Source organism: Heliangelus exortis, chromosome 1 (assembly GCF_036169615.1).
Source record: "Heliangelus exortis chromosome 1, bHelExo1.hap1, whole genome shotgun sequence".
Lineage (NCBI taxonomy): Eukaryota > Metazoa > Chordata > Aves > Apodiformes > Trochilidae > Heliangelus > Heliangelus exortis.
In genome coordinates, this window is record NC_092422.1 from 84783902 (window position 1) to 84809465 (window position 25564).

Sequence of the window (25564 nt, forward strand, 5' to 3'; positions counted from 1 at the left end):
GTATATGTAATTTCACTGACAAAGACTCCTGTCATTTCAATAACAGTAACTCAATTTTACTTTTTCTTTTGTTTTTCAGCATCAAATATTTTATTGAAGATGAACGTAACAAAAACATGGCAAATCAGCTTTTAAAGATGACACCAAACAGCTGATCTGATAAAAGTAAGCACAAAAGACACTGAGGTGCTGCAGTGAGTCCAAAGAAGAGCAAAGCTGGTGCAGGGTCTAGAGCACAAGTCTTACAAGGAGCTGGAGTTGTTTAGTCTGGAGAAAAGAAGGCTGAGGGGAGACTTTCTCACTCTCTACAGCTACCTGAAAGGAGGCTGTAGTAAGGTGGGGTGGGTAACTCTCTTCTCTGAAGTAACAAGTGATGGAATAAGAAGAAATGGCCTCAAGTTGTCGCAGGGGAAGTTTGGATTGGCTATTATGAAAAATTTCTTCATGCAAAGGGTTGTCAGGCACCGGGAGAGGCTGCCCAAGGAAGTGGTCGAGTCACCATCCCTGGAGGTATTTAAAAGGCGAGCAGATGTGGTGTTAAGGGACATGGTTTAGTGGTGGACTTAGCAGTACTAGGTTAATGGTTGGACTTCATGATCTTAAAGCTCTTTTCCAGCCTAAATGATTCTACAATTCTATAAGCATTAGAGAAAACTAATCCCTCAACACACAAAGTGCTATAAAAAGAGTTATGTTATAGAATCACAGAAAAGTTTGGGCTGAAAGGGACCTTAAAGACCACCTAGTTCCAACCCTCCTGCATGGGCAGGGACACCCTCCACTAGACCACATTGCTCAAAGCTTTCATCCAGGTTGGCCTTGAACACTTCCAGAAACACATGTGATAAATGCACAGTGATTATAGAGGGTTGGCAGAAAACACAGCTTCTCACCTGCTACGTGACACTAAGTGTATCTTGCACCAGGAGGTCCTAATCTTGGAGTTACAACTATTTTTATTTCTCCGTATAGATGGAAAGTGTTTGTAATGATATGCAGAGAATAAAAATACACTTCAATGAGCTCATTAGTACAAAGAACAGTCAACAAGGTATCAGCCAACTACTTAAACAACTGGAAGTTGGAGGCAGTGAGGCCTGACTGACTTCAAAGATAGAAGCATAGCTTACTGGGATGCTGCTACACTGCCTTCAGTTATTATTCTGAAGAAAGCTCCCAGCACCAAAAAAGCAGAAGTGTTATTCAAGATCTGTGGGCTGCATCTCAGGTGCTACTGCATTTTAAAATTTTTGTTATTTCTCAGAGTAAGTCTCAAACTCCTGGAGAAATATACACTGCAATCAAGTGAATTTGTAATACTACACTCTAAAACAACAACAACAAAGGTCTATGGATTTATGCTTTTGGAGTAAGATATGTTCTGGTATGCTCCCCCCCCCACCCAGCACAGACACTCATATGACACACCAATGACACATGGTCAGGAGTGACACATAAGGTCAAGAGGCCAACATTACAATTCACACTTAAAGTTCATACATGATTAAACTGAATTTCACTTCATGATTCACCTATGCTTATAAATATTCAGAAATATCAGAACATTAATTAAACTGAAAACAGGTTAAGTGCAACAAAGCAACTTATCACAGTGTCATAAAATCTGACCCAGAATTTTGCATTTTTGGAAAGTGGTGGATGCATAAATTCTTCAAATACTATTCTTAAAAGTTACTTTTAGCTCTTATTTGTATTAGTTTTGCATTCAAGAGATCCAGTCATGTATCACTGTTATCTAAGAGATGCTAAAAACATGGAACAAACCCAATTCTCTGTATTAATCTGTAAGACAGAGAAACAGGAAGAATAAGAAAACAGTGAGGTGATGCTGACAAGCACAGTGATCTGCATATCCCAGGAACACAGAAAGTGAAATGCAAAGATATGAAGGAAGTTGAAAATGGAAGGTATTTTAGAGAATGATTATGAAAAAATTGACTAAATTCTAGCATAGCCTTTGCTTTTAAGTGTTCTTTCAGATATGGCCCTCCAGAGAAGTTACCTTTTAGAGAAAAAGCACACCAAGGTGGTGATGATGATCCAGCCCACCTGCTGAAGGAATTCTTCAAACAGTTCTGCCAAAGACTTTGTCAATGTTCTTCTACCCTACTTGGGAAAGGAGTTTCCACTGCAGCATGAGACACAGTCCCACCCACTCTCTAGGGCTGAGCATGCTGCCTCTGCTGGACTGGGATAAAAGCCAGATTTGGATCCCCAAATAGCAAGGTGCTTTTCTGCCAACACATTTTTTTTTTTAGTTGTTTTTTTTTTAATATATTTTCCATTTGACTTATAAACTTAGCAACAAAAGGATAAATAAAAATAGGAAGACCAGGTGTTTTAAAAATGAGAAAAGATTATTTAATAAGCCTATCACTTTCTAAGGGAGATTAGAAAGACATCTAGCATACATATGCTTTTCTGATTTTTTTGCAGAAAAAATGCATTCATGTTTCACTAACACATATTCCACTAATTAGCTTTAATGTATTCAGTATTCAAGGGGGTGAGGACCAACGCTGATCCAAAAACCTTGAACCACACTATGTGATTTACATAGCAAATTATTCTTATTCAAATAAAAACATAGATTAAAATAGATGATTCCTGAAAACATTTAAGCTTATTATACAGAGCTACTGGTTGTCTTTTCTGTCTCAATGATATTCCATTAGTCTAAATATAATTTAAAAGAAAGGAAGAAGGAAATGAAAGAGTCCTGAAAATAGAAATCAAAATTTCTCTTTTTTTTTCTAAAATTTTGTAGTAGAATTGTTAAATTAATAAACTCTGCAAATCAGGGATAAATGTATGATGAGTTTAGAATATTTTCAAATAGAGAACTAGAGCATCAGTGCTGAATAACTGATACTTTTACAAAAGACATTCAGATTTACTGTGCTAATGTCCATCACTGAGAGGGTAACCAGAACAAATAAAAACAAACACAGAAGAGGGCTTTAGCCAACCACGTAAGAGGCTAAACTGAGGTCCCAACAACATTCTTTCTAGCAAAAGAGAAAATATGTTTCCTTAAAAGTCTGGATTTCGAGACCAAATCTGTTTGGATGACTGAGTTCAAAAGAAATACTAAGGGAACTCTGAAGTGTGCAGAGATGCATGTTCCTCTGAAACGTTACCATTAGCAGCACAGAATAACAGACATAAAAGCAAGATATTCCTGAAAAATCAATATGCCTTAAATAAAGGCAGCATGAAATTAATCTTAAAGGGGAAGAAGTGGCTATGGATACAGATATGACAAATACAGCAACCCCAAACTTTATTTACTTACATTTGTATGTTTGTAATGCATTATGTCAGCAAAAGGTAAAATAAACTTTTTTCCAAGTTCATAACGCTTCCATCACAGATATACTTGGAGAAATAGCAACACTTACCTTAACAATTCCATCTATGAAAATAATATGACGAACTTCTTAAATGAACAGCCAAAAGATACCAGCCTAGGAAACTATCCGACTCTGGACAGCCAGAGGCAGACAAAGCCAGTGGCATAGAGAGGCCCCAGCCACACAAAAGCTGATATTGTTCTCCTGCTGAGAGAAACTCTCACTTGTAAATTGAAAGACATCTGCATTCAGAATCATTCACAGAAAACTTCCCTGGAGAGGTGACCAAACTATTTGACACAACAGAAGAAAGATTTCTCTTGTCTCCTTCAGTGTAGGCAGCTGCATAAAATAGCAGCTTCTGCATAACATAGCAGCTTCTGGTTTTAGTCTTTAGCAAAACATGCTGCCTTCTGATGCACTGATAGTAATGAAACAGTGTGTAAAGATCTTGCCCATTAGGTACAGCCTTGAAGCCCAGTATACTTTCCAAAACAAATAATCGTTAAATTAAAATGTTTTGTCATGATACAGAAAATAGCCAAAACATTAATGTCGCCAAATTCCTCTTCACATTTATTTTCAACTTCTTTCTCAGTACTGCTGAAACAAGACAGCAGTGCCTCCCAGGATCCTTTCATGAAAGTCAATAAAAAAATCTCAATCAAAGCATTTGATAAGGCTTCTAAAAATCTGTCAATGGAAATAAAAAGCTGCTTCATTACTTAAACTTAGCTCTGTTTTTCCATAAAGTTCTTTATATCCTTAACTTAATTATATTCTTTACTATCTAAGTTTAATACCAGAATGAAGCAATCTATAAAGGCATCAGCCCAGGCAGTACTAACTTGCACAGAGGAATGTCCTACAGCATTCACTAAAATTTTAATGATCCAATTTCTAACAAGCAAGAAAAAAGATTAGATCTGTCCAACCCGAAGTTACTTTTTAACTTCACAAACAATTATTAAACGTTTTTTTCATAGTGAATATTTCTAAATGGTAGTTTCTGGAAGACCTTTTTCTTTATTCTCCCCAGTAAACAAAAAATAAGTTTAATAATGAATTTCGTTATTTCTGTTCAACACAATAGAGGGATTCTGTAAAATTATGAAAAAAGCACACAATTAAACTAATCAATAAGCTCACATCAGCATATGCTATTGTATTCCAGAATTTGCCCCAGAGTGAATATAAATTAACATGCAAACACCTTTTTTTCCCTTGTTTTGAATATCTTTGGCACCCGAGTGCAATAGAGTCTTAAGACAGTAATATAACAGACATATATAAATTAATAAATTAAAAACAATCGATGAGATGATAAGAACCCTGCTTTCTACGGCCTTCAGATGTGGCTGTCAAAACACTGAAGTTAATGAATTACTGAAAAAAAAAGACTCATGTTTTATGATATGTATTACCTGAAAACCACAACACAAGGGTAACTTGCACTCTTAACATAAAGATCATACTTTTTGTTTTGTTTTGTTATCAACAAGACTTAGCTCAAAAGCTAGAAAAGGCACTTTAGCAGCAGGAGTGAATTATCATCATGTGCCTAATTTAAAAATAAGCATTTAAAAATAAATTTAATATTAAAAATAATACTCTTGAGAAAGAGTAGGAACAGGAGAACAAATTTTAACTGTAGAAAAGGGCCAAGGAAGAGGAACAGTAGTTTTAATGCAAAGTGATAGCCATAATGTCATGACAGGTTATAAAATTAGAATTACAAAATCAGAATTATAAAATCATAGAATTTTCAGGGTTGGAAGGAACCTTTAAGACCATGTAGTTTCAGCCCCCCTGCCATGGGCAGGGACACCTCCCACCAGATCAGGTTGTTCAGAGCCCTCTCCAGCCTGGCCTTAAAATCTTCCAGGGATGGAGCTTCCACAACCTCTCTGGACAACCCATTCCAGTGTCTCACCACCCTCACGGTGATGAACTTCTTCCTAAAGCCTGCTCTAAATCTATACTCCTCTAGTTTGAATCCATTCCCCCTTGTCCTAAAAAGGACATCCTAAAAAGTCCCTCACCAGCTTTCTTGTAGGTTCCCTTCAGATCCTGGGAGGCTACAATAAGGTCTCCTTGGAGCCTTCTCCTCTCCAGTCTGAATCACCCCAACTCTCTCAGTCTGTCCTCACAGGAGAGCTGCTCCAGCCCTCTGATCATCCTCGTGGCCCTGCTCTGGACACACTCCAGCACGTCCATGTCTTTCTGGTAACAGGGGCTCCAGAACTGGATGCAGTGCTCCAGGAGGGGTCTGACGAGAGCAGAGCAGAGGGGGAGAATCACTGCCCTCGACCTGCTGGCCACGCTTCTCTTGATGCAGCCAAGGATCTGCTTGGCTTTCTGGGCTGCCAGTGCACATTGCTGGCTCATGCTGAGCTTCTCATCCACCAGCACTCCCAAGTCCTTTTCCTCAGGGCTGCTCTCAAGCCACTCACTGCCCAGCCTATATCAGTGCTGGGATTGCCTCAACCCAGATGCAGGACCTTGCACCTGGTTGTGTTGAACTTCAGGAGGCTGGCATGGGCCCAGCTTTCCAGGCTGTCAAATTCCTACTTAGTGGTATATAGCGCTTTACAGGTGATGTGTTCTGGTGGCCTTATTAATCCCAAATACTCTTAGAATAAACAGTTTCTCTGACAGAACTTCATCCAAGTTTAACTGATGATTTTTTCTGAGAGAAACTGCAACTATCAATGCATAACTAGAAAACAATTTCCCATGTTCAAGTTATTGAAATGAAAATTATACCCTTTCAAATCATACTGTCTATAACTTGCTTCAGTCTTTCCATGATGTATTTCATGACACTGCAATCTTTTAGAATTGTATTTTGTATTATCCTAATGAAACTATCATTGGGAAGATTCTATCATCCCCTTTCCTCATGGAATAATAAGACAAAAATCCTTTTTGATAGTGTTTTGTTCTCACAACTATCAACTTGATCTAGTGGGAGATGTCCCTGCCCATGGCAGGGGGGATGAAACTAGACTATCTCTCTGATCCCTTTCATCCAAACCCATTCTATGATTATATGTGCATTTAAACATACCCCTTTCTGTCCAAGACAATACCATTCTTTGATTTTCATCATACAAAGTTACCACAGCATATTTACTGCCAAATGACACCAAAACAGAATATGCTGTTCAGCAGCCAGGGGTTACTCAGTCCATAGGATTGCCGGATAGCTAGCATGAAGTAAAAGCCCTCAAAATACACAGAATTGTTGACACCAAGTCCTCGCTGTCAACTGATCTGCTAATGTTATGTTGCAGTATTTGCTAATGTGGACATAGCCTATGGCTCTGTGGATTTGGTCCCACTGTGAGGTTTTTTTTTTTTAGTGGAATGTGTAGATGGCTTTACAAGAAGTTTGTCTTGCCTGAAAGCAAGTCCTATGCCTAATGGAAAGTTTTATTCAGCTTCCTTTCGACCGTTATTTTAGACCTCAGTTCTGTGTAGAAGTAGAAATTAACAACAGCACGATATGATTCTGAATTTGTCCTTAGATGAAGATCTTTGCAATCAATGTGAGAGATGGAATATAAGCTTACAGCAATGCTGAAGGTCCCTGTATTCACAAAGAGTTGAAGTTCACAAATATTTCTACCTCAAAATTATACATTTTCCCAATTTTCACACAATTTTGGAGAAAGTACAATATAGATACATGTTAGATTTCCTTAGTTAAAAAACTATTGGGAAATACAAACAAGTTTTCTGCTAAAAAGAAACTTAGAAAACAGAAACTCCTCAAGGCAAAGAAAGGTAAGTAGAGTAAAAGCATTTTTCTCTCAAACACCAGACTACTTGCTTTTCAATATTACTTTTGCAAAGTAGAGTGCTTTGGTTTTCTGGAATAAAACCAGATAAATCTATGAACCATCTGTTACCACAGCTGATCTGTACACGTAGCCAGATAGTGAACTATGCTTAGAGATACACAATGAAGAAACAGGAACCAGATCTTGATTATGCCTACCAGGAGGCACTAACCAGTGTCTCTCAGCTTCATAATTTTTGCACATTTTCTTGTGGAACATCCACTTATGGAGTAACAAGTCTCGTGAATCACAGAATATTACAGCTTTAAATGACTGATACTATTACATATTGTGTTCAAGAATGGGACAGAAACAAGCACACCTACGTGGTTTCACATAACATGTATCAATAGAATATCCAAAGATAGCCATAGAACTGGTCTGAGAGTATTAAATTACTTTAAAATAATAATAAAAGGAAAAAATCTGTACGGTTATAAAGTTACAATTCACATTTAAAATAAATAAAATCCATCCCTTATAAAAGCAATAAAAGCCTACTCTAATAAAGTATTTTAAAGCAAAGCTATTAATTCAAACCACATCATTAACCCCTTCCATAATCTTAAATATTCTCCATGTGTAGTTCTATAATATATTTTGTGTGTAAAATGCTAGTTGATCACTATGTTCCACATCTAAATACATTATTTTGGCATGAAACAAAAAAAAGGAATAACAGGAAGGAATAACCTCTTTACAGGATAAAGCAAACTATTATCCAATGAACAACAGATACAGAAATGCAGTCAAATTGTTTATCACAGAAAACTTACATCTAGTAGTGTGTGAAGATGCTGATCCTGGAAAACACTGTGAAGAAAATCTAAGTCTTTTTCACTGCAGTCTGTAAGTGCATGAATTTCTTCCAGGCTGTCCAGCACCTGTGAAACTGCTCCTATGGGGCAATAAATAGGAAAAAAGGGAAAATATAAAAATCAATAGAGCAAAGACTCATAGTAAACTGAACTTTGAAAAAGGAAACTTTCTCTTCATCTGGTACAACTGGAACAGGAACTTTACAAAGCTGGAGTTTTAACAGGAAAACTCACTGAATATATTTTATACATATCAACACTCCTTATATACAGTCCAGTTATAAAAAAGAAATGGTTTAACTGAAGAGAGATTAAACCTTGATTTCATTAAGCTTAGTTTTGTTCTATTTTAGTCTGGTTTCCAACAACATCTTACCAAGTTATTTGGGTTATCTGCCCAACTTCCTGTCTTCACCATTCTCACCCCATTCTTGCTTCACTTTTTGAGCTACTGGCTAATTTCTAATACATATTTCAAATCAGTAAAAAACTGAAAGAACAAATGCTCTCACAAAGTCTTTTAAAATCAGCATCTGTACAGAAGAGGGAAGAGAGAGAAAGACCTGACTGCTGTGTCCTCTAGAAGAGAAAAACAGGTTGCAACATGAGCTCTGGTTTTTGTTCTGTTTGTTCTGCTTGCTCGATTATCTCAGACCCAGTTACAGCACTTGCTGCTTTCTGACCAGTGGATTGTTTGGGGTCATAGGAATATGGGGATGATTTTCGTGTGGCTTAAGGGTGAAAGGAGGAGTGAGTGACATGGGGACAAAAAGGAGAGACAGGAGTCATTATGAAAGGTGGAAGTCCATGAGGAGACTTGAACTCACAGCAAGGGAGAATACAAAATCGTGACACAAATCCACAGTAAACCAGCCCATATTGGTTTCTTGTGGAACAACTTGTTTTAAAAATCAGATATCAGTGATGGCTGCCACTTGTGTGCATTACTAGAATGCTAACCTGGGCTTATCTAAACACTCATTACCCCTGTCTGTAGTATTTCCACGGTGTTACAAACATCTGGAAAGATGGTAACATATCCAGTGTTAGCCTGAAAAAATGCAGTGTCTGACATAAACTTCTGAATGCTTTTTCATAAATAAATTCTTAATTTTGGATACAGACTTCTACACATTCTGCACTTCAGTAACTTCTTATTATATGTATTCTGTTTACCTACTCATTTGCCAGTGTCCTTTTGCAAAGATAGAAGGTATCTAAAAAACCGTCTATTTCTTGAAATTTCATCCTCCACTGTGTAAATAATTCTTCCTTAACCCAAGCCTTTTGGTAATCTATTGCATTTTCAGAATGTAATAAATAAAAAAATAAACCACAATCCCCTCTTAATGACACAAGTTAAACCCACTTAATTCTCTTGACAAAGTGGAATAAACATAACAAAATACACAAAAACTATTATACAAGACATGGGACCTCACAGCTTAGAGGGATGAGTAAGTTCCAAGTCTACAAATTCTTGCATTCCATTTGGAACAAATGCCAACCTAGGATTCTCCTCACACTCCTTTTACACCAAGGTTAATAATGACAGCATTCCCCTCACAACACAGGGCCCAGAAGCAACAAGGCACATGTGTCTCACTACTTATTTCCAACTGATGTATTTATTTATTTTCCTTAAAAAAAATGGTGATAGGTCAGAAAATAAAACCAATGGTTTGCTTTATAGGAGTTGCTGTACATGGCGTTAGGTGAAGTGAAAAAGAGATATAACTGTTCAGTCTTTTGCTAAGGAATAAGCATGCTCAGCTGAAAGGAGCTCCTCATATTCCTCTGCCTGCACCCCAGTTTCCACACTGGTAGACACAGCAGTAGGACACCTGAGAAAATCAAGGAACTGGGAATCTGCTGGTAAGAGCCTGGTGAGATCACAGCTAAGCCTCAAAGGCATGGAAATAAGAAATCACCTAGGAACTCAAAAGGTTCTACACTGAGTTTCTCTCAACATTTTCTGTATAACAGTTACAGATTGATTAGCTTACAGATCTTCAGGCCTGAAAGGAAGTGCTTGACTTTCCAGGATGCAATTGGCAGAAGGAAATTTGTTACAATTCTCTTCTATTCCTATGCCTGCCATACTCAGAATTTAAAATAATTATTTTCTTTCCTAACACAACTTCTCTTTCTGAGTTCAAGGCCCTTTCTATACATTTGGAGTGTTTACTAAGGGAACTCAAGAAAAGATTCATTTCAGAGACTCTTAGGATATCCCAGCCTCTAATACTGTTCAAAGATGCACGGAACCACTAAAACTTGAGCCAAAACCAGAACCAATAAGAAATACATTTGAAGTTGCCTGTAGTGGTGATTGATGGTGACACCAAGCTGTGTGCCTGTTAATACACTGGAGGGAAGGGATGCCATCCAGAGAGGCCTTGATATGCTTGAAAGGTGGGCTCATGCCAACCTCATGAAGTTCAATAAGGCCAAGTGTAAAGTCCTGCACATGGGTTGGGGCAATCCAAGCACAATTACAGGCTGGGTGGAGAATGGATTCGGAGAACATCTAAGGAAAAGGATTTGGGGATTTTGGCTCATAAGAAGCTCAATGTGAGCCAACAATGTGTCCTTGCAGCCCAGAAAGCCAACCATATCCTGGGCTGAATCAAAAGAAGTGTGGCCACCAGCTCAAGGGAGGTGATCCTCCTTCCTTTACTCTGGCTCACAAGATCTAACCTGGAGTATTGTGTCCAGTTCTGGAGCACCCAACACAAGGACACAGAGCTGTTGGAGCAAATCCAGAGGAGGTCCACAAAGATGATCAGAGGGCTGAAGCACCTCTCCTGTTAAGACAGACTTGAAAGAGTTGGGGTTGTTGACCCCAGAGAAGGCTCCATGGAGATCTTATAGGAGCCTTCCAGTATCTGAGGGTGGCCTACAGGAGAGCTGAGGAGGGACTTTTTACAAGGGTATGTTGTGAGATAGGACAAGGGATAATTTTTTAAAACTGTAAGAGAGTAAATTTAGATTAGGTATTAGAAAGAAGCTAGTGAAACACTAGAACAGGTTGCCCAGGGAAGCTGTGTCTGTCCCCTCCCTGGAAATGTTCAAGGCCAGGCTTGATGGGGCTTTGAGCAACCTGATCTAGTGGGAGGTGTCCCTGCCCTGGCAAGGAGGTTGGAACTGGATGATCTTTAAGTTTCCTTACAACCCAAACCATTCCTGATTCTATGAATACCCAGAGAATTCATGAAATAGTATTTTAAACACTTAAAAGATTCCTGCCTCTGCCCAACCTGCATTCTGCAATAGTAATATGTCTCCACTAAAATACCCCAAAAGTTTGCTTTCCAAAGCTCAGAAAACAATGCAGGTAAAACTGATTCCTCTTGTATGCAGTACAGAGAATTAAAAGCTTCTTTTCAGGCAGCAGTGATCTGCAACAGCGCACGACTAGAAGAGCACTTGGGTAGGAAGTCTTAGATCTTGTTGCAAAACACAAGGACTAAATTCCAACTACAAACACAGTCTGAGAAAGCCTTTATAAATTACTTGGTCTATTATTTTTTTAATATTGAAGTTTACAAATGCCCATTTAAATTTTGATCAGTCATAAACACTCTCCTGAGAATGAAAAACTTGTTAGAGGAAGCCTGACCTTGTTTAAATATAAAACTATAACACCATGACCTTTTGCAAGTCTTTTGCAATTAGTATTTCAAAAAAATTACTCCATAGAAGACCCTAGAATAACAATTATAATAATAATATATTTTTATTAAAGAGACACTGGCAAAATCTAAACCTCTGACATTTGCAGACCCATATAATATTAAGTTCCTAACACCAACAACTAATTTTAATCATGTTCTTTCTTATAAACTACCTTACCTGGATTGGCTTTCAAGTTATTCTGTAAGTTGTTCAAATAGGTAAGTAACTATGCCTTTAAGATTTTACACTGTTTTTTAAATTACTAACCAAAGCTTAGCTGATATTTGTTATTTTTCTATATATCACAAATCAGTCCTTATGCCAGTCCATCTACAATCAACACAAGCTAATTTCTACCAATTTTATCTCTTGGCTGCCTTCTTGGTGTGCAGTTGCTGGAAATGAAATTAAAAAACAAGTGCTGACTCCCAAAGTACAGACATTGCAGAAGGTAGGATTTACTTTTCACTTTGTTTATGAAGAGGTCTGAGGCTGGGATATACAGCAGAGGCAGAAGAAAAAACATTAAAACCTGTGAGATTTTAGATCAAATACTAGAATCACTAAAGCCACTGGATACAACCTCATAAAAAAACCAAACATGGGCATTATTATAAAATGCAGATAATTTCAGAAAAAATCTTATAAATATTGTGAGATTCTGATACTGCACGTCTGGTATAGTGACAATGAGATAATTTGTACCAACTGTGATATTCAAATTTCATGGATTTAATTTTAATCTTTCACCGGTGACACATAAAACAAAGGTTCTCTACTACTTGTTTGAGACTCCATCGACACATCTTTACACAACCTATTTAGTGCCAACTGAATAAGTCAGTGCCTCCAGTAGTTTTGTGTTGCTGGCATCTGATTACAATACCCTAGAAACACAAGGCACAAATGTGCATTAGGTAATCAAGCACTATACCAAAATGTTGTGGAAATGTAGGGGTATTTGTCTGCCAAGGTTTTCAAATCAAAATCCCACACACATTTACAACTGCTCACTTTAGCCAAATATTAAAGTCTAGGCTCAATATCAGCATAATTACAAAGCACTATGCCCATGTTACATTCAAGGTCAGGATTGCCCTAGTTATAGTGGAGTTAAAAAATATATAAGAACATCTCTATTTCCTGTTGGTCCTGTAAAGAAAATACTAAACATATCCTGTTTCCATTAGAGGCAAGAAAACAATCCTTTACAGGATAGGACTTTTTCACCACTTGTGCTGATGTAACTCCTCAGATTAAGAGAAAGCCATCTGAGGATCAGATAATCACTTCAAACTATACCTGCAAGAATCAGTGGAGTTGAGATGCCTTTAGCCTCACACAGTAATGTGTTGCTCTTTGCTGTTCTCTGTGTTTGAGAGCAACTACTTCTGAATGACAGCCAAAGCATACGTATATATATATGTAGTAGTTAAAAATAAGGTGGGAGATTCATATTTTACATATATACACGACAGTGTAATTAAAATGAAAAGCAAGCAAGGACTGTGCCCTCCTCAAATTTGATACACATAGTGTTTAATTACTTATTCTGTTTTAGACAGAAACCAAACAGCCAATTTTTGACTCTCTCCAAAGTTACAAGTAAGTTCCTAATGGGCATACTGTTCTCTGAATGCCATTGGCAAGCAATTAAGACAGTAATAATAAATATATATCTCCACAACATATATATGTAAATATATCATCAGGATATATGTATCATGAAGAGTCTGGGGAGAGATCTAGAAAGGTGAACATTTATGGAAACTACAGTGAAACTGCAGGAAGAAGTCAGCTGGTGTGATGGAAGGACATTGGGATTTACAACTAATTTAAAGAAGACAAGAACACCAATGGCATACAAGAAGAGAAAGAAAGACCTGTAAAAATCAGAGGAGAAAACCGAAGGAAAAAGGTGCAGGGGGGAAAACAGGTAAAAGGTTATGAAAATGGACAAGACCAAACAAAAAAAAAAAGAGATGCAGGGGAGGGGGGGGGGAGGGGGGAAGAAAAAGAGAAAACAACAAAACAGGAGTATTCCCAAATAAAAGAGAGAATGCAGAGGAGAGTTGTATATATTGAAATACCAAAAAGAAGGTGAGGGAAGAGTGAGAAACTGATGCTTGAGTTTGAAGAAAGTCTTAATTTTATTCTTCATGCACAGGGCCATTGTTTGCAGGCAGGTATCCAGCTTTCTCCTGTCTCTAAACCTGGGACACTTTTATACAACGTTTGAAAATTCTGTTCCCAGTTATCTCTCACTGTAAAACTACCCCCAAATATGACAGAAGTCAGTCAGAAGAACAGTCTTGGGTGATCATAAAACATGTAGTGGGAAGATATTGTTATCCAGAGCACATCCACATTTTCCAAGTAGCACACTCACATGCAACTAAACAAATAAATATTTTAACAAATGAATGCCTTTCACTATTACTTTCTTTGATACTTTTTTCCTCCTTGCAAAACTATATGGAAACACTCTTCTGACTAATAGGAAGGCAGTGCAGCCTATCAGTAAGTAAGTTTACTGAAGAAAGTTGCTATGCACAAACAAAACCCAAAAATCAGTGGCAGAGGCTTTGTATGAGGTTTCTTTTTTCCTCTATAACTGTTTAAAAATAATACTGTTGCAAAAGTTTTATATAAAAATCTGCTTATATTGCAAAGGCATTCTGAGAAAACAAGGAACGACGTCTCCCACAACCTGTAAGAACAAAAGTATGACTCAAACAACAGCAAAATCCATTAATTGGATCAGAAATGGAGACACGGACATATGTCTTGCTGCCCTGACCTAGGACAGAAAAACTGTTAGCATATAAATCTTAAAATGCTGCAGGACCCTCCCCAGCCCCCCGTGTTTGTAGCTTGTCTTTTGAGATGCTGAATTTGTTGGTTTTGAAATGGTTGTGGTTTGTATCAAAAGGTCTAGAATTTCACACCTTCTGTGTCTAAAATGACAGCCTGCAGGTTTGAGAAATGCTTGCACTTTCAGGCTCTCATGGAGTGAGCAGCTAACTTGAAGCAGAACCTCCTCCCTACACATCAATAATATTCCTTTGTTAAGGAGACAAGTACTGGATAGTTATTTACATCAGGTGTATGCATATACACAATGCATACGCGTGTATCATGTAGCACATCAACATGGAATGATCAAGAAAGTTCATGCAGGAGTACAGCAAGAAAATAATACCACTAATACTGCAGAATATGTTTAATTTTAGGAGAAAAAAGTCCATTAGTCAACGAAAACATTAATTTTGGAACTAAAATGCAAAACCAAACCATTTTATCCTTTATTAACTTATTAAAAAAATTAAACCCATTGTGTTGCATATACTGAAAATAAAAAAACAGGTAATTTTAATACTGCCTCTAAACTAGAAATTTCAGAATTCCCTGGAGATCACATTACTTCTAGTTAATTAGTTACAGACAAATTTAGTCAAAAACACATAGGCTATTTTTCTTGAACAGGCAGTATTAAAATTTAAAATTGTACAGAAAAGAGAAGAAAGCTGATTTTTAATCATGCAAAGACACACAGCATAGCGGAATGATATGCCTTAAAGGAAAACAAAGGGATACCTACTTTCTGCTGCTAGAAGTCCTAGTAGGAAGGCAGCATTTGGACAAACAACAAACAGTATGAAGATTTCAGAACAAGCGATTTATAAAGCTGCAACCTAGCACACTAGTTTAGCCACAAAATAGAATGAACAAACTGTCAAGACCCCCCCCACCCCCACCTTTTTTTTTTTTTTTTTAATATGGTTTCTATATGTGAAGCAAATGGGACTTGCAGACTGGGATGGGAGGAAAACACTCTCTTGCTTTTGAGAAGGCAGCGTATATGCAGTGTTAGTAGGTAGCTATACCAGACTTTTCCCAACATTGGTTAAATTATTTTAAAGAACTCATGAGTGAAAAAATGATTTCCAGTAAGAATACCGTAAGAGGTGAATTGACAAACTATTTCAACATACTGCAAAGGAAGCATAACATCTTATAAATAAATATAAGTAAACAAAGTAGAATTCAGCCATATTATATTGAAATAATTTTTTTTACACATTTTTCAGAAAAACATTATGAGAACCATTTAGAAATACAACCACTTTATTGTTGATTTTAATTAACAGTGACTTGACATACTTAAATGTATAATACCTTAAAAATATCTTAATTAATAATTATATTATCTTAAAAGATAATAATGGACTATTGGAAACACTCGAACTCATGACCTGAAACCTGACAGCCAGTTATACTGTAATACAAGGAATTAATAACTGTAAATTATAAGACGGATGTAATTTTTTTTTTTCCCCCAAGCACTCACATTTCGAAATGTTACACAAGAACCTTTACAAGTATTTACAAAATCAGTGGCAATTTTTGCATACCAGTATTTCTCTTTCTTCCTGGTGTTGATGAGGCTGATAATTTTAAAGATATGGTTATTTCATGGAATCTAAATCCTATGAAATGACCGGCCACTCACTAGTCTGTGAGTTAGACTAATACCACCTATATTTGTAACAGTGATCTTAGAGTGATCTTACTTGAATTTGAATATCAACATATTTGTAGTGTTAGAAATGTCTGATGTGATATGACATTATAGAGTCTAACAAGATAAAAAGAATGAAAATTCCAATTTACACACAGCAATCCCAAGACCAAATAGCAAAATGCATTTATAAAAATGCCATATGAAATTTCTGCCTTGCAGTTTGAGGGCAGAAACACTGATGTAGACTTCACATGCCTGCTTTCTGTGCAGAGCTAAAGCACTGTTCCTGCATTCACCACCTCACAAGGTGACCACAGAGCTCAGAAAGCATGAAGATGTTCAGGAAGTACTGCAACAATGCTATTTGCTAACATGGGCTAAATAGCTACCTTTGGTCAGTCTGCTATAAAATATGCTGCTCTGCTTTTCTGTGGTTGAACAGAAACACAGCATGATAAAATGGCTTACAGGAATTTAGAAGTGTTTTCAGCAAAATAGCTACTCTGAAACTGTTAGTCACATTTCAGAATATGAGCACCATAAGGCAAGCAATTCAAGCAGGCATTACAGAAGAAAGTCCTTTAAGATTTGCTTTAATCTAAAAATCAATATACACGGTCTTGCAAAGACTATGGACCAGCTGCTGGCTAAACTCCAATAATGACTCAGTTGCTTCTAAAAATGTGGCTACAACAAGGAAATACAAAGTTATAAAAAACCTCATCAATTTATGGACTTTTCTGTCAGCCTAGACTACACAGTGTTCCTAAATTCAGCTCCTCAAGTCAAGAAGTCAAACAATTCCACTGCATTTCCTTGGGCTGCCACAGAACAGGGGGCATTGAAGAAAAAAATAAGTTTTACATTGGTGATGGCCCTTACTCAGCCCGAGGCACTGTTATCAAAACACTTGAAAAACATACCTACCTACTCTCCATTAGGGCACAAATGGTCAGCATGACAAAAACAGAAGTAATGCTCTCTCTTGATCTATTGTGCAACCAGGTGATAGCAGAGCCAGGGAGGGCAGGGGAGAGGGAGGGAGTAGGACAGGTAAGAGCAAACTGATTACAAATTTCTCTAGCAGCTATGTAATTTCATGGTCCACTTCAGCTGCTTTCTACCAGGCCAATTTTTCTCATGTGCCAGATTTAGCCTCTCAGGATGCCAATGTCTAACTTCTGATTTATATTTGTTTCAGTATATTAAAAATATCCAAAACATCCACTGCCTTGGAAAACTGACATTTTACAATGTCTTGAAGACAGGCAACCTGGAAGTCAAATGTTTTACATACTAACTAGCAACAAACATTTGAAAAACACTTGTCATCTGAGCTTCTTAGTGGATTTACCAAAGAAGTTACTGAATACACCCTATGAGCAGTAATGTTTTAGTTTAATAAATATTTATCTAATACTTTCTCAAAATTCAGCAAGACCTGACTTCTGCCATGTTACCAACCAAATAACAGAGGGACTAAGTCCTTCAAAGTATTGCTGCTGACAAAAGAGGAAAGAGATCAAGAAGAAAACAAAACACACTGAGGGAACCATGAATTATTAACACATCCTGTACAAATAAAAGGAAGATGTGCACAGAAAAATACCTGGTTGACTCTAAATGAAATTTGTCTGTGTTCCTTCTCATCTAATTTAGTCATGCAGCTTGCTGTCCTTTATTGAAAAGCTCTCAGACAAGAGTGCCCTTTGTGATACTGCATCTAAGAAAGTCATCTGACTTGCTACCTATGGGGCCTTCATATTCCAGGCTATTATTCTGGTAGTACAGGAAGATGCTCATAGGGCCCAGCAGTCCCAGAATCACTGAACTCTGAGGAAGTTCACTTCTAGTTTATTCTGGAAAGAAGACAGAACTGAAATTTTCTGTTTCTTTGTTTAGGAAGACCCGGAGGAGGACAGGAGATACAATTTCCATAACCTAATAAGCATTTCCATTTCTGCATCTATATCTCAGCATGAGTTCCACATTTGCCCATTTCTGACAAATTGCTTAATTTCAATGGTGAGTCTCATGAAATTTAATGGGAGGATTAAATAGGCAGCAACACCAAAAATATTAGATTCTCTTCATTAGAGTTGATAATCTGGAATAACATTATAAAGGAAGGAAACTTAAGTAACACTAGAATAGTCAAGTTTCTACTGCAGTTCAAGGGTATTATGCCTATTTTCTATAAACCAGTTCACAATCATCACAAGAGTCTATCTTCATATGACAGAAATATTTGAAAGCTTTACTGGTGTACTTCTGAAAACAAAATAGATTTCTGTATCTAGTAATTTCAGAAGCCAAAAGTTGCAGTATCTTTTCTTGAAAGCCTCAGTGTTCATCTTGAGATATTAAATATTTTATCATCTAATGTAGTTGGTCAGTGAAACATGAAAACTACCCACGAAACATGATTTCCTGATTACTGTGATGTTTCATCAGTGAGATCAACAATGTTTTTTTAGAGAATAACTAGGCTTTTCTGTGAAATCCAAGCTATATTTTCAGTTATTTCTGAGATGAACACATGATGACAACGGATCCAGCACAGATATTCTGTAATATTTACATGTGTACTGAATTCATGTCTTCTGTGAGAAGGAGAAACAGAACTTGTACCTTTGCTATTTATTGATATCTTCAATTACATCATCCTAGGAGGAAGACACATGCTCTGTTGATGTGAGACTGAAACTGGAAAGCGGAACTGCAGATTTTAGATTAGCAAAGTTGCCACTGACAATCATATTGGTGGCCTTTTCTTTTTCTTGAAATGGGGGAAGTAGCTGGAAACAAAAATTAAAGTACTGCAAGTAATTCTGGATGAAGTAAAAACAACTTATTCTTTCTTTAAAAGAATATATGGATCCTTATTTACAAGTATTTTGAGTATTCAAAAGCTGGTTGCCTGAAGTTAAGTCATGGGGCTGTAACTACTCATTTACAATAAATGATCTGGGATTTCCATTCACTTCTATGGAAATCATGAGCAGTCTGCACCTTTAAGGACCAAGCAATCTTTTATTTAGATGCTCAAACTTGAAGTTCGAATTTCAAGAAGTGAAAATTAAGAATTTCAGCAAAAATATTGCCCCAATCACTGTATTAATGACACTGAAATAACTTAGAAAAATTACTTGCTCATGTGAAAGAGCAGAAAAGGAAAAAACTTAACAGATGCAGCCAATAAGTAATTTTCTTACCTATTAAAATACTGGGGAAGAGAATTACCACACAGCATATTAGCACTTGTAATTAACTTCCTGAAATACCTTCTAGTGAAGTCAGTGTGTAGTTAAAGTATTCTGCCAGTTTAGAAAAATAAAATAGAGAGTCCTATTGGCCTTATATTTCTCTTCTAAGTTAATTTAACTTGATCTTAAACCTTAACTTTAGACCAGGCAGCCCAGCCCAGACTTCTGCACTGCAAATATAAGTAGTCCTATGTCAAAATCATGATACATAACTATGACAGGGCTCTGTTAATATAGGGACTGTCAGGTTATTTAAATTCCTCAGTGTGGGCTGAGGACTAAAGGACTGCTTGGACTAAGATCACTGACCTCCCCATGGTCTAGCTACATGCTCACAGAACAGCACAGGCATTATTTTCCCCTTTGAAGTATGTTGGGAGCTTCCTAAAGACATGTATTTCTCTCTGAAGACTTGGGCGTCTGGGTTATAGTATCAGAAAAACTGTCCAGTCTGCTTTAAAGAGGAGACATCATCATCATATTTTTCTCTAAAACAAGAGGGTCAAAAAATCCAGTGCACAATATTTCTTTTTATAAATAATTATTAGTGAGGTATGAGAACCTTGCTCCTGCTTATGAATTCAAGACAAAATTTCAATAAGCTTTTACACACAAATAATATAAAAAGAAATCATGAGGTCATAGCACGATTGTAATTAAATGCACACACAAGTCAAAAAACAAACAGGATTTCTGTAGAAACTTAGAACTGTGCAGATTTTCTCTTCATTTTCTCCACTTACCTGACTGTAGATAGTCACATCTTGACTGAAAATTATTTATGCTTTCACATCTGAATGTAAGATAACATGCAACTTTATGAAATAGTGAGAAGTTAGTAAATACTTGGTACTCCAGTTAGTATAGAATTAACACAGGTTGATTGCAGTAAATATACTTTCTGTTAAAATACCTGAGGAGGTGGGGTCTTCAGAGAAGTCTGGCAGCTCTTCGGGGGGATCACCATAGAAGGAATTGAATTTGTGGCTTGACACAGCTGCTAGTACTGCCCCCTGAATGAAAATACCCACAAAGTCTAAATTACACAAAAGACACTGAAGCTTTTCTAGACACCTTGTATCACTCATTCTCTCAATATGTCTTGTGTGTTGACCATCTCAGTGAAGTGTAAATCAATTTTATAGTCTTCAGCTCTGCTTCACTTATACCAGTGATCATATCTAACAGAAGAGCTGGTCATACACTGCTCTAATAAACAGTAAAGATATTCTTTGCAAAGGGAATAATTACCTTATGGAAAAGCATTTTAAAAAAGTAAGTATGTGGCATAAATTTCCACAGTACTAGGTAAACAAAATGACTAATTTACCTAAACTGGGTGTCTTAGGAAGTATTTGCATACATAAAGAGTATATTCACATATGCAGTATGTTGTTATTTGAGAAATTGTTAATATGACACTAACAGCACTAAGAGACTTGACATCATAATATGTAATAATCTCAGACTCTCAGAATAAGTGTTACATGGGACAAAGTCAGAAAAATGCCTATTCACTCTGACATGTATGTACTTGTTCAAGTAAATTACAGCTTAACCACCAAGGTTTTAATGTCTTACAGTTGTGGAAGCAGGCAAAATGGACAACAAATTATTTCAGGGAACATTCTGCAGAACAGTATGTTGGACAGAATGATAAGAACCAAAAAGCACAGGAATAAAAGCTCTCAGGAAACTAAATACAGTGGTCTCCTAAGAATCAAATCTAGGAGAGATCTGGAACTGTATCTAAAGAAGAAAAACAGATCAGATTCTAAAATATACTAGCTAACATTTTAATGAAAGCAATATGTGGACATAAAAACCTAAGAAAAAGTGCTGTTTATCATGAACTACAGCAAGTGTTTTATCCTAATAATCAGTTGGTTTTGCAGCTACACTAAACTTTTGCAGAACAGCAAGTACACATCTTATCTGATTCTGTGTTTTTTTCACAAATTATAAAAAACTTCATGTTGCTGCATGTTTCTGCTAAAATTTTCTCCATCTTTTTGTGAACTTAAAAATGTTTCTGTTAAATTTTCTAAAATATGAACTGAATGGAAACCATGTTGTTTTGGGATGAAATGTTAACATTCTTTTCAATATGGTTGAGAAATAATCTTGTGTACAGTTAAATATAAAAGGATAAACTCAGGAATAAGTCTTTGCTCTTCTCGAAAAAAGATATTAAACAATATTATGTTCCTTTTATTGCAAGTGTAACACAATAACAGAAGCCATCATACTATTCTCTCCAATAATTCAAAGAATTATTACAAAGAATTACTGAATTAAGATGAAGACCTCATATACAACTTGGCTAACACACAATTTGTGCTGAAATTTAGCTTGAAAACTGTGCAGTGAAAGAGTAAGGATGAATATCCTTAACCAGACATCATGGAAACAAATGACTGTGAAGACCTGTTTCAATGTTTTTTTGCCAACTTCAGAACATAGGTTTCTCTTAGCACTTCCAAAATGAATAAAGCATTATACAAAATACAAGTTATGTAATTATATCAACACAATATTAATTTTACCTTTAGTTTTCGTCTTGCATTGAATTTTCTCAATTGCTCTACTGTTTCTGGAAGATGTATCTTGTATGCATAGCGATCTCTCTCCTTAAAAACCCCCACAAAAAAAGCAAACAAAAGAAGCATTAAATACAAGTTCTTAATATTCTTAACATTAAGAAACTAGACACAAAATGTCCCAGCTAAAAAGTAGCCTAAGGAGAATGAGGATTTATTGCAGCTTGAGGAAAACTTCAAGAAACTGAGAGGGATTAAAATATTTTGGAAGAATACTTGGTCCAGGGATACTTACTTTTTTTTGTAACTTTGTTTCCCACTTTGTAGTAAGGTCCTAGACACTTAACTGTTATGTTACTCAGTCTGTGGCTAGCACTGAACTTTGAAATTAGCAAAAACAATGTAGTTCTGCAAAAATGGTGTAATTTTCTACAAAAATAACCCTTACAAAAACCTTTGCTTTGGCATCTGTTTTCTCCCAAAGTGAGAAAAGAGTCAAATTATAAGTAGGTAAAAACAGATTTAAAACCACCTCTATTTACCACAGACTCAGTCACTGGGCTGTGATCATTTGGGACTCCCAAACATGGTGTGCATTTCTATGCTCTCTGAAATATTTGATGCACTATGAATGCCCCAGATGAACAAAAGAACTTCAGCCCCTTTTGAGCAGAAAGCTTTGAACCTACAGTGTCTCAGTATTCAGGAGAGTGCCTTAACCACTCTTATTCCTGAGAGGTGAACACACTCCTGCCCTCCTTTTTTATAGGACAGACCATTCTGCAGCTTGGAATAAAAGACTCTGAATCAGAAAGAGTAGAGAAGTGGAAGAATGACTCCATTCACTAGTAGTTATACCATTTACTTGGAGGAAGAAGAAGTACATACAAACATATGTTTCTATGCTTCCCAGTTTGGGTTGGTTTTTTTTTTCTGTGTTGTGGGCTGTTTTTTTCTCTGTCAATATTTGTTTGATGCCTAAGTGAGTTTCCTGTTCCTGTTGCTGTGTAAGCAAGAGTTCAAGCCTGTCCGTTATCATAATCTCAGGCACTCATCTTCCAAGGTATTTAAAGTGCATTATCACACATTTTATACATCACATCTACTTTGAAAAGTTCAAAGAAACAAACAAATGAATATTTTTTCTTTTGAAGAGGAAACTGGTATGTAAGCAGCTGCTTTTACAACCTTTAACCAGGGATGATTCAGTGCTTCATATACTGTTATCCTTTCTGCTGGATCCAGCATCAGCATGCGGCGTACCAGATCTTTGGCACTTTCAGAAATATGGCTCCATTGCCTAGGATTCATCTGATTAAAAGCAAGAAAAAGAGAAATTAGTCACGAGAATAAAGAAAATAACCTACATTTTATGTAAAATAATTGCAGATATTTAAAAGTGGTTAGTACTTTCAAACATTTTATCATAAGAAGTACAAAAGAAAGTTTAAGTTTTGTAATAGCTTACAAAGCTATTGAAATGGCATAAAAAATAGTCAACGGAGAGCACATAAATATGACATATCCTTGGTATTATGTTATAACCACAGCATAGTTTTTACCTATGCTACATTTTGTACACATAAAAGTGACCCTTTCCCTAGAAAAAGAAAAAAAAATTCAGCTTTGCCTGACAGTGAACTATGCATGCACTAAATGTAGAAATCAAATCTACTCCTGAAACCAATATAAGGAATGTCATGACAGTCTCTATCAACCCACACTGATGCCAGTGATGTTGAGTAGGAACAGCAACAGCTAATGCCTGTTGTGGTTCTTGCCCCTGGGTATCATGGACGATGGATTCTCCCAATAAATTCCTTCAAACTTTAGAGTTAAACATCTTCAGTCGCTCAGATAGGAAAGCATACTGACATGTGATAGCAACACAATCAATTGCAACCTCTTTTAGAGCAGAACTGTATATTTAGGAGAAAATAAAGTGAAGGAAGATTTCAAATATATTTTCATCTTATGCATATGCAGTTTTTGTGTCCGGTTAGTCAAGATGATGAACACCCAATCAAACAATGCTAAAGTAAGAAAATTCCTTCTGCAATGAAGTATTCTATCCTTAAGATGTTTCTAATATTTCTTTAATTTACAAAGAACTTCAGTCTTACTTAGGTGGTACATAACTAATTTTACAGGGTACCCAATGAAAATTCAGAATCTGTTCATTTAAAGAGATCTATTTTATCAGTCTTTATGAAAAATGATTGCTTTAAATTGGAGCAGTTGGGAACATGGCTATGAAATGCACAATTATAGTTGTGATTTGTCATTTATATTTCAGCTCTAATGAAATGAAAGTAATTGCAAATTTGCAGCAAGTCTGTTTTGAGATCCTTATACTATTTTTACTGAATAGACATATTAATGTGGAAACAGGAACAGAAAAGTAACTGAGAGGACAGAATGTGCTGGCCATGACTACTTTTCTAAACAAAGAAAACTTAACTTTTACGCTCCTAGAAAGTTTTAGCCACTTAAAAGATTCCATGAAGAAATCTCCCATAATACACATTCTAAAACTAGTGTCACAGAGAAATCCTGCAGTTTCTAGAAATACAAAATTTAAGGAATGAAAAATGTTCTCCTAACCAAGCACAGTACCACTGCTGTCACACTTCTGGCAGACTCCTGCTAAATTCAGATGATAAAATACTTCCTAAAAAATATTACAGGCTTTCAGAGGGTTTCAGGAGTTTCTGTGTATGACTTCAGCTGCAAAGAACAGCAAAACTGATCTTAGAACCGCAAAAATAGTGAAGTTGAAGCTTTGAATTTGTCTCCGTAATGGCTCTAGGATGCCAACTCTGTGAAACACGCGGAGCTTGCACGCACACCGATCTGCTTTCAGTTCCAAGGGGCTCCTTTTGAATGATCACTTGGACTTTGCTATACAGTGTATTATAAAGACAAATGCCTAACTAGTTTTACAGTAATATGCCTTTTGTTTTAAATAAAGGCAATATTTTTTTACGTCATAAAAAATGACTTATCTATAAAGCCAAGGTGACATACAGTGTGTTATACTTCACAGCTAAACCTTACATAAACCTATTGAGATCACTGTGCAATTAAGGGCTAGTTGGTGTACCCATATTTCATTTGAGTAAATATTTCCATATTCTAATTCTTAACACTGATACAAAACACAGCAGGAACAAAATAGATTAGAGAGAGGAAATAATCCCTCTTTCAGTGTACTGCAGACAAGATTGCAACAAGCTTCAAATTTACATCAGGCTAAATACAAAAATCAAATTCCAGAAATTTTATCAGCACAGCTTATCTCACTGAAAAGGACTCAAGTGTACTGTAACTTACCTTGTATTTTCCTTTTATAATGCCTTCAAATAATCTTTCCTTGGTTCCATAAAAAGGCAAACAACCGCTTAGCAGAATAAAAAGGATGACACCACAACCCCAAACATCTACAGGCTTCCCATAAGGTTCCCTTTTTACCACTTCTGGGGCCATAAAATGAGGTGTTCCTACACGTCCTAAATGGA

At 36.5% G+C, this 25564-nt stretch overlaps 1 protein-coding gene across 20 annotated transcripts in view; it reads right to left on the reverse strand.

Annotated features, from left to right (window-relative positions):
- CASK (calcium/calmodulin dependent serine protein kinase) overlaps positions 1–25564 on the reverse strand; it is a 192339-nt gene that overhangs the window by 48551 nt on the left and 118224 nt on the right. For 12 of the 20 annotated variants that reach the window (XM_071751251.1, XM_071751348.1, XM_071751288.1 and 9 more), the window contains 6 exons: positions 25380–25555; positions 23235–23357; positions 22053–22136; positions 20420–20519; positions 15317–15334; positions 7996–8117 (listed from right to left, as the gene is read on the reverse strand). In XM_071751251.1, coding sequence (XP_071607352.1) covers positions 7996–8117; positions 15317–15334; positions 20420–20519; positions 22053–22136; positions 23235–23357; positions 25380–25555 — 623 coding nt within the window. The remainder of the gene's footprint in view (positions 1–7995; positions 8118–15316; positions 15335–20419; positions 20520–22052; positions 22137–23234; positions 23358–25379; positions 25556–25564) is intronic. The other 8 variants (XM_071751359.1, XM_071751367.1, XM_071751298.1 and 5 more) reach the window with 1 other exon arrangement.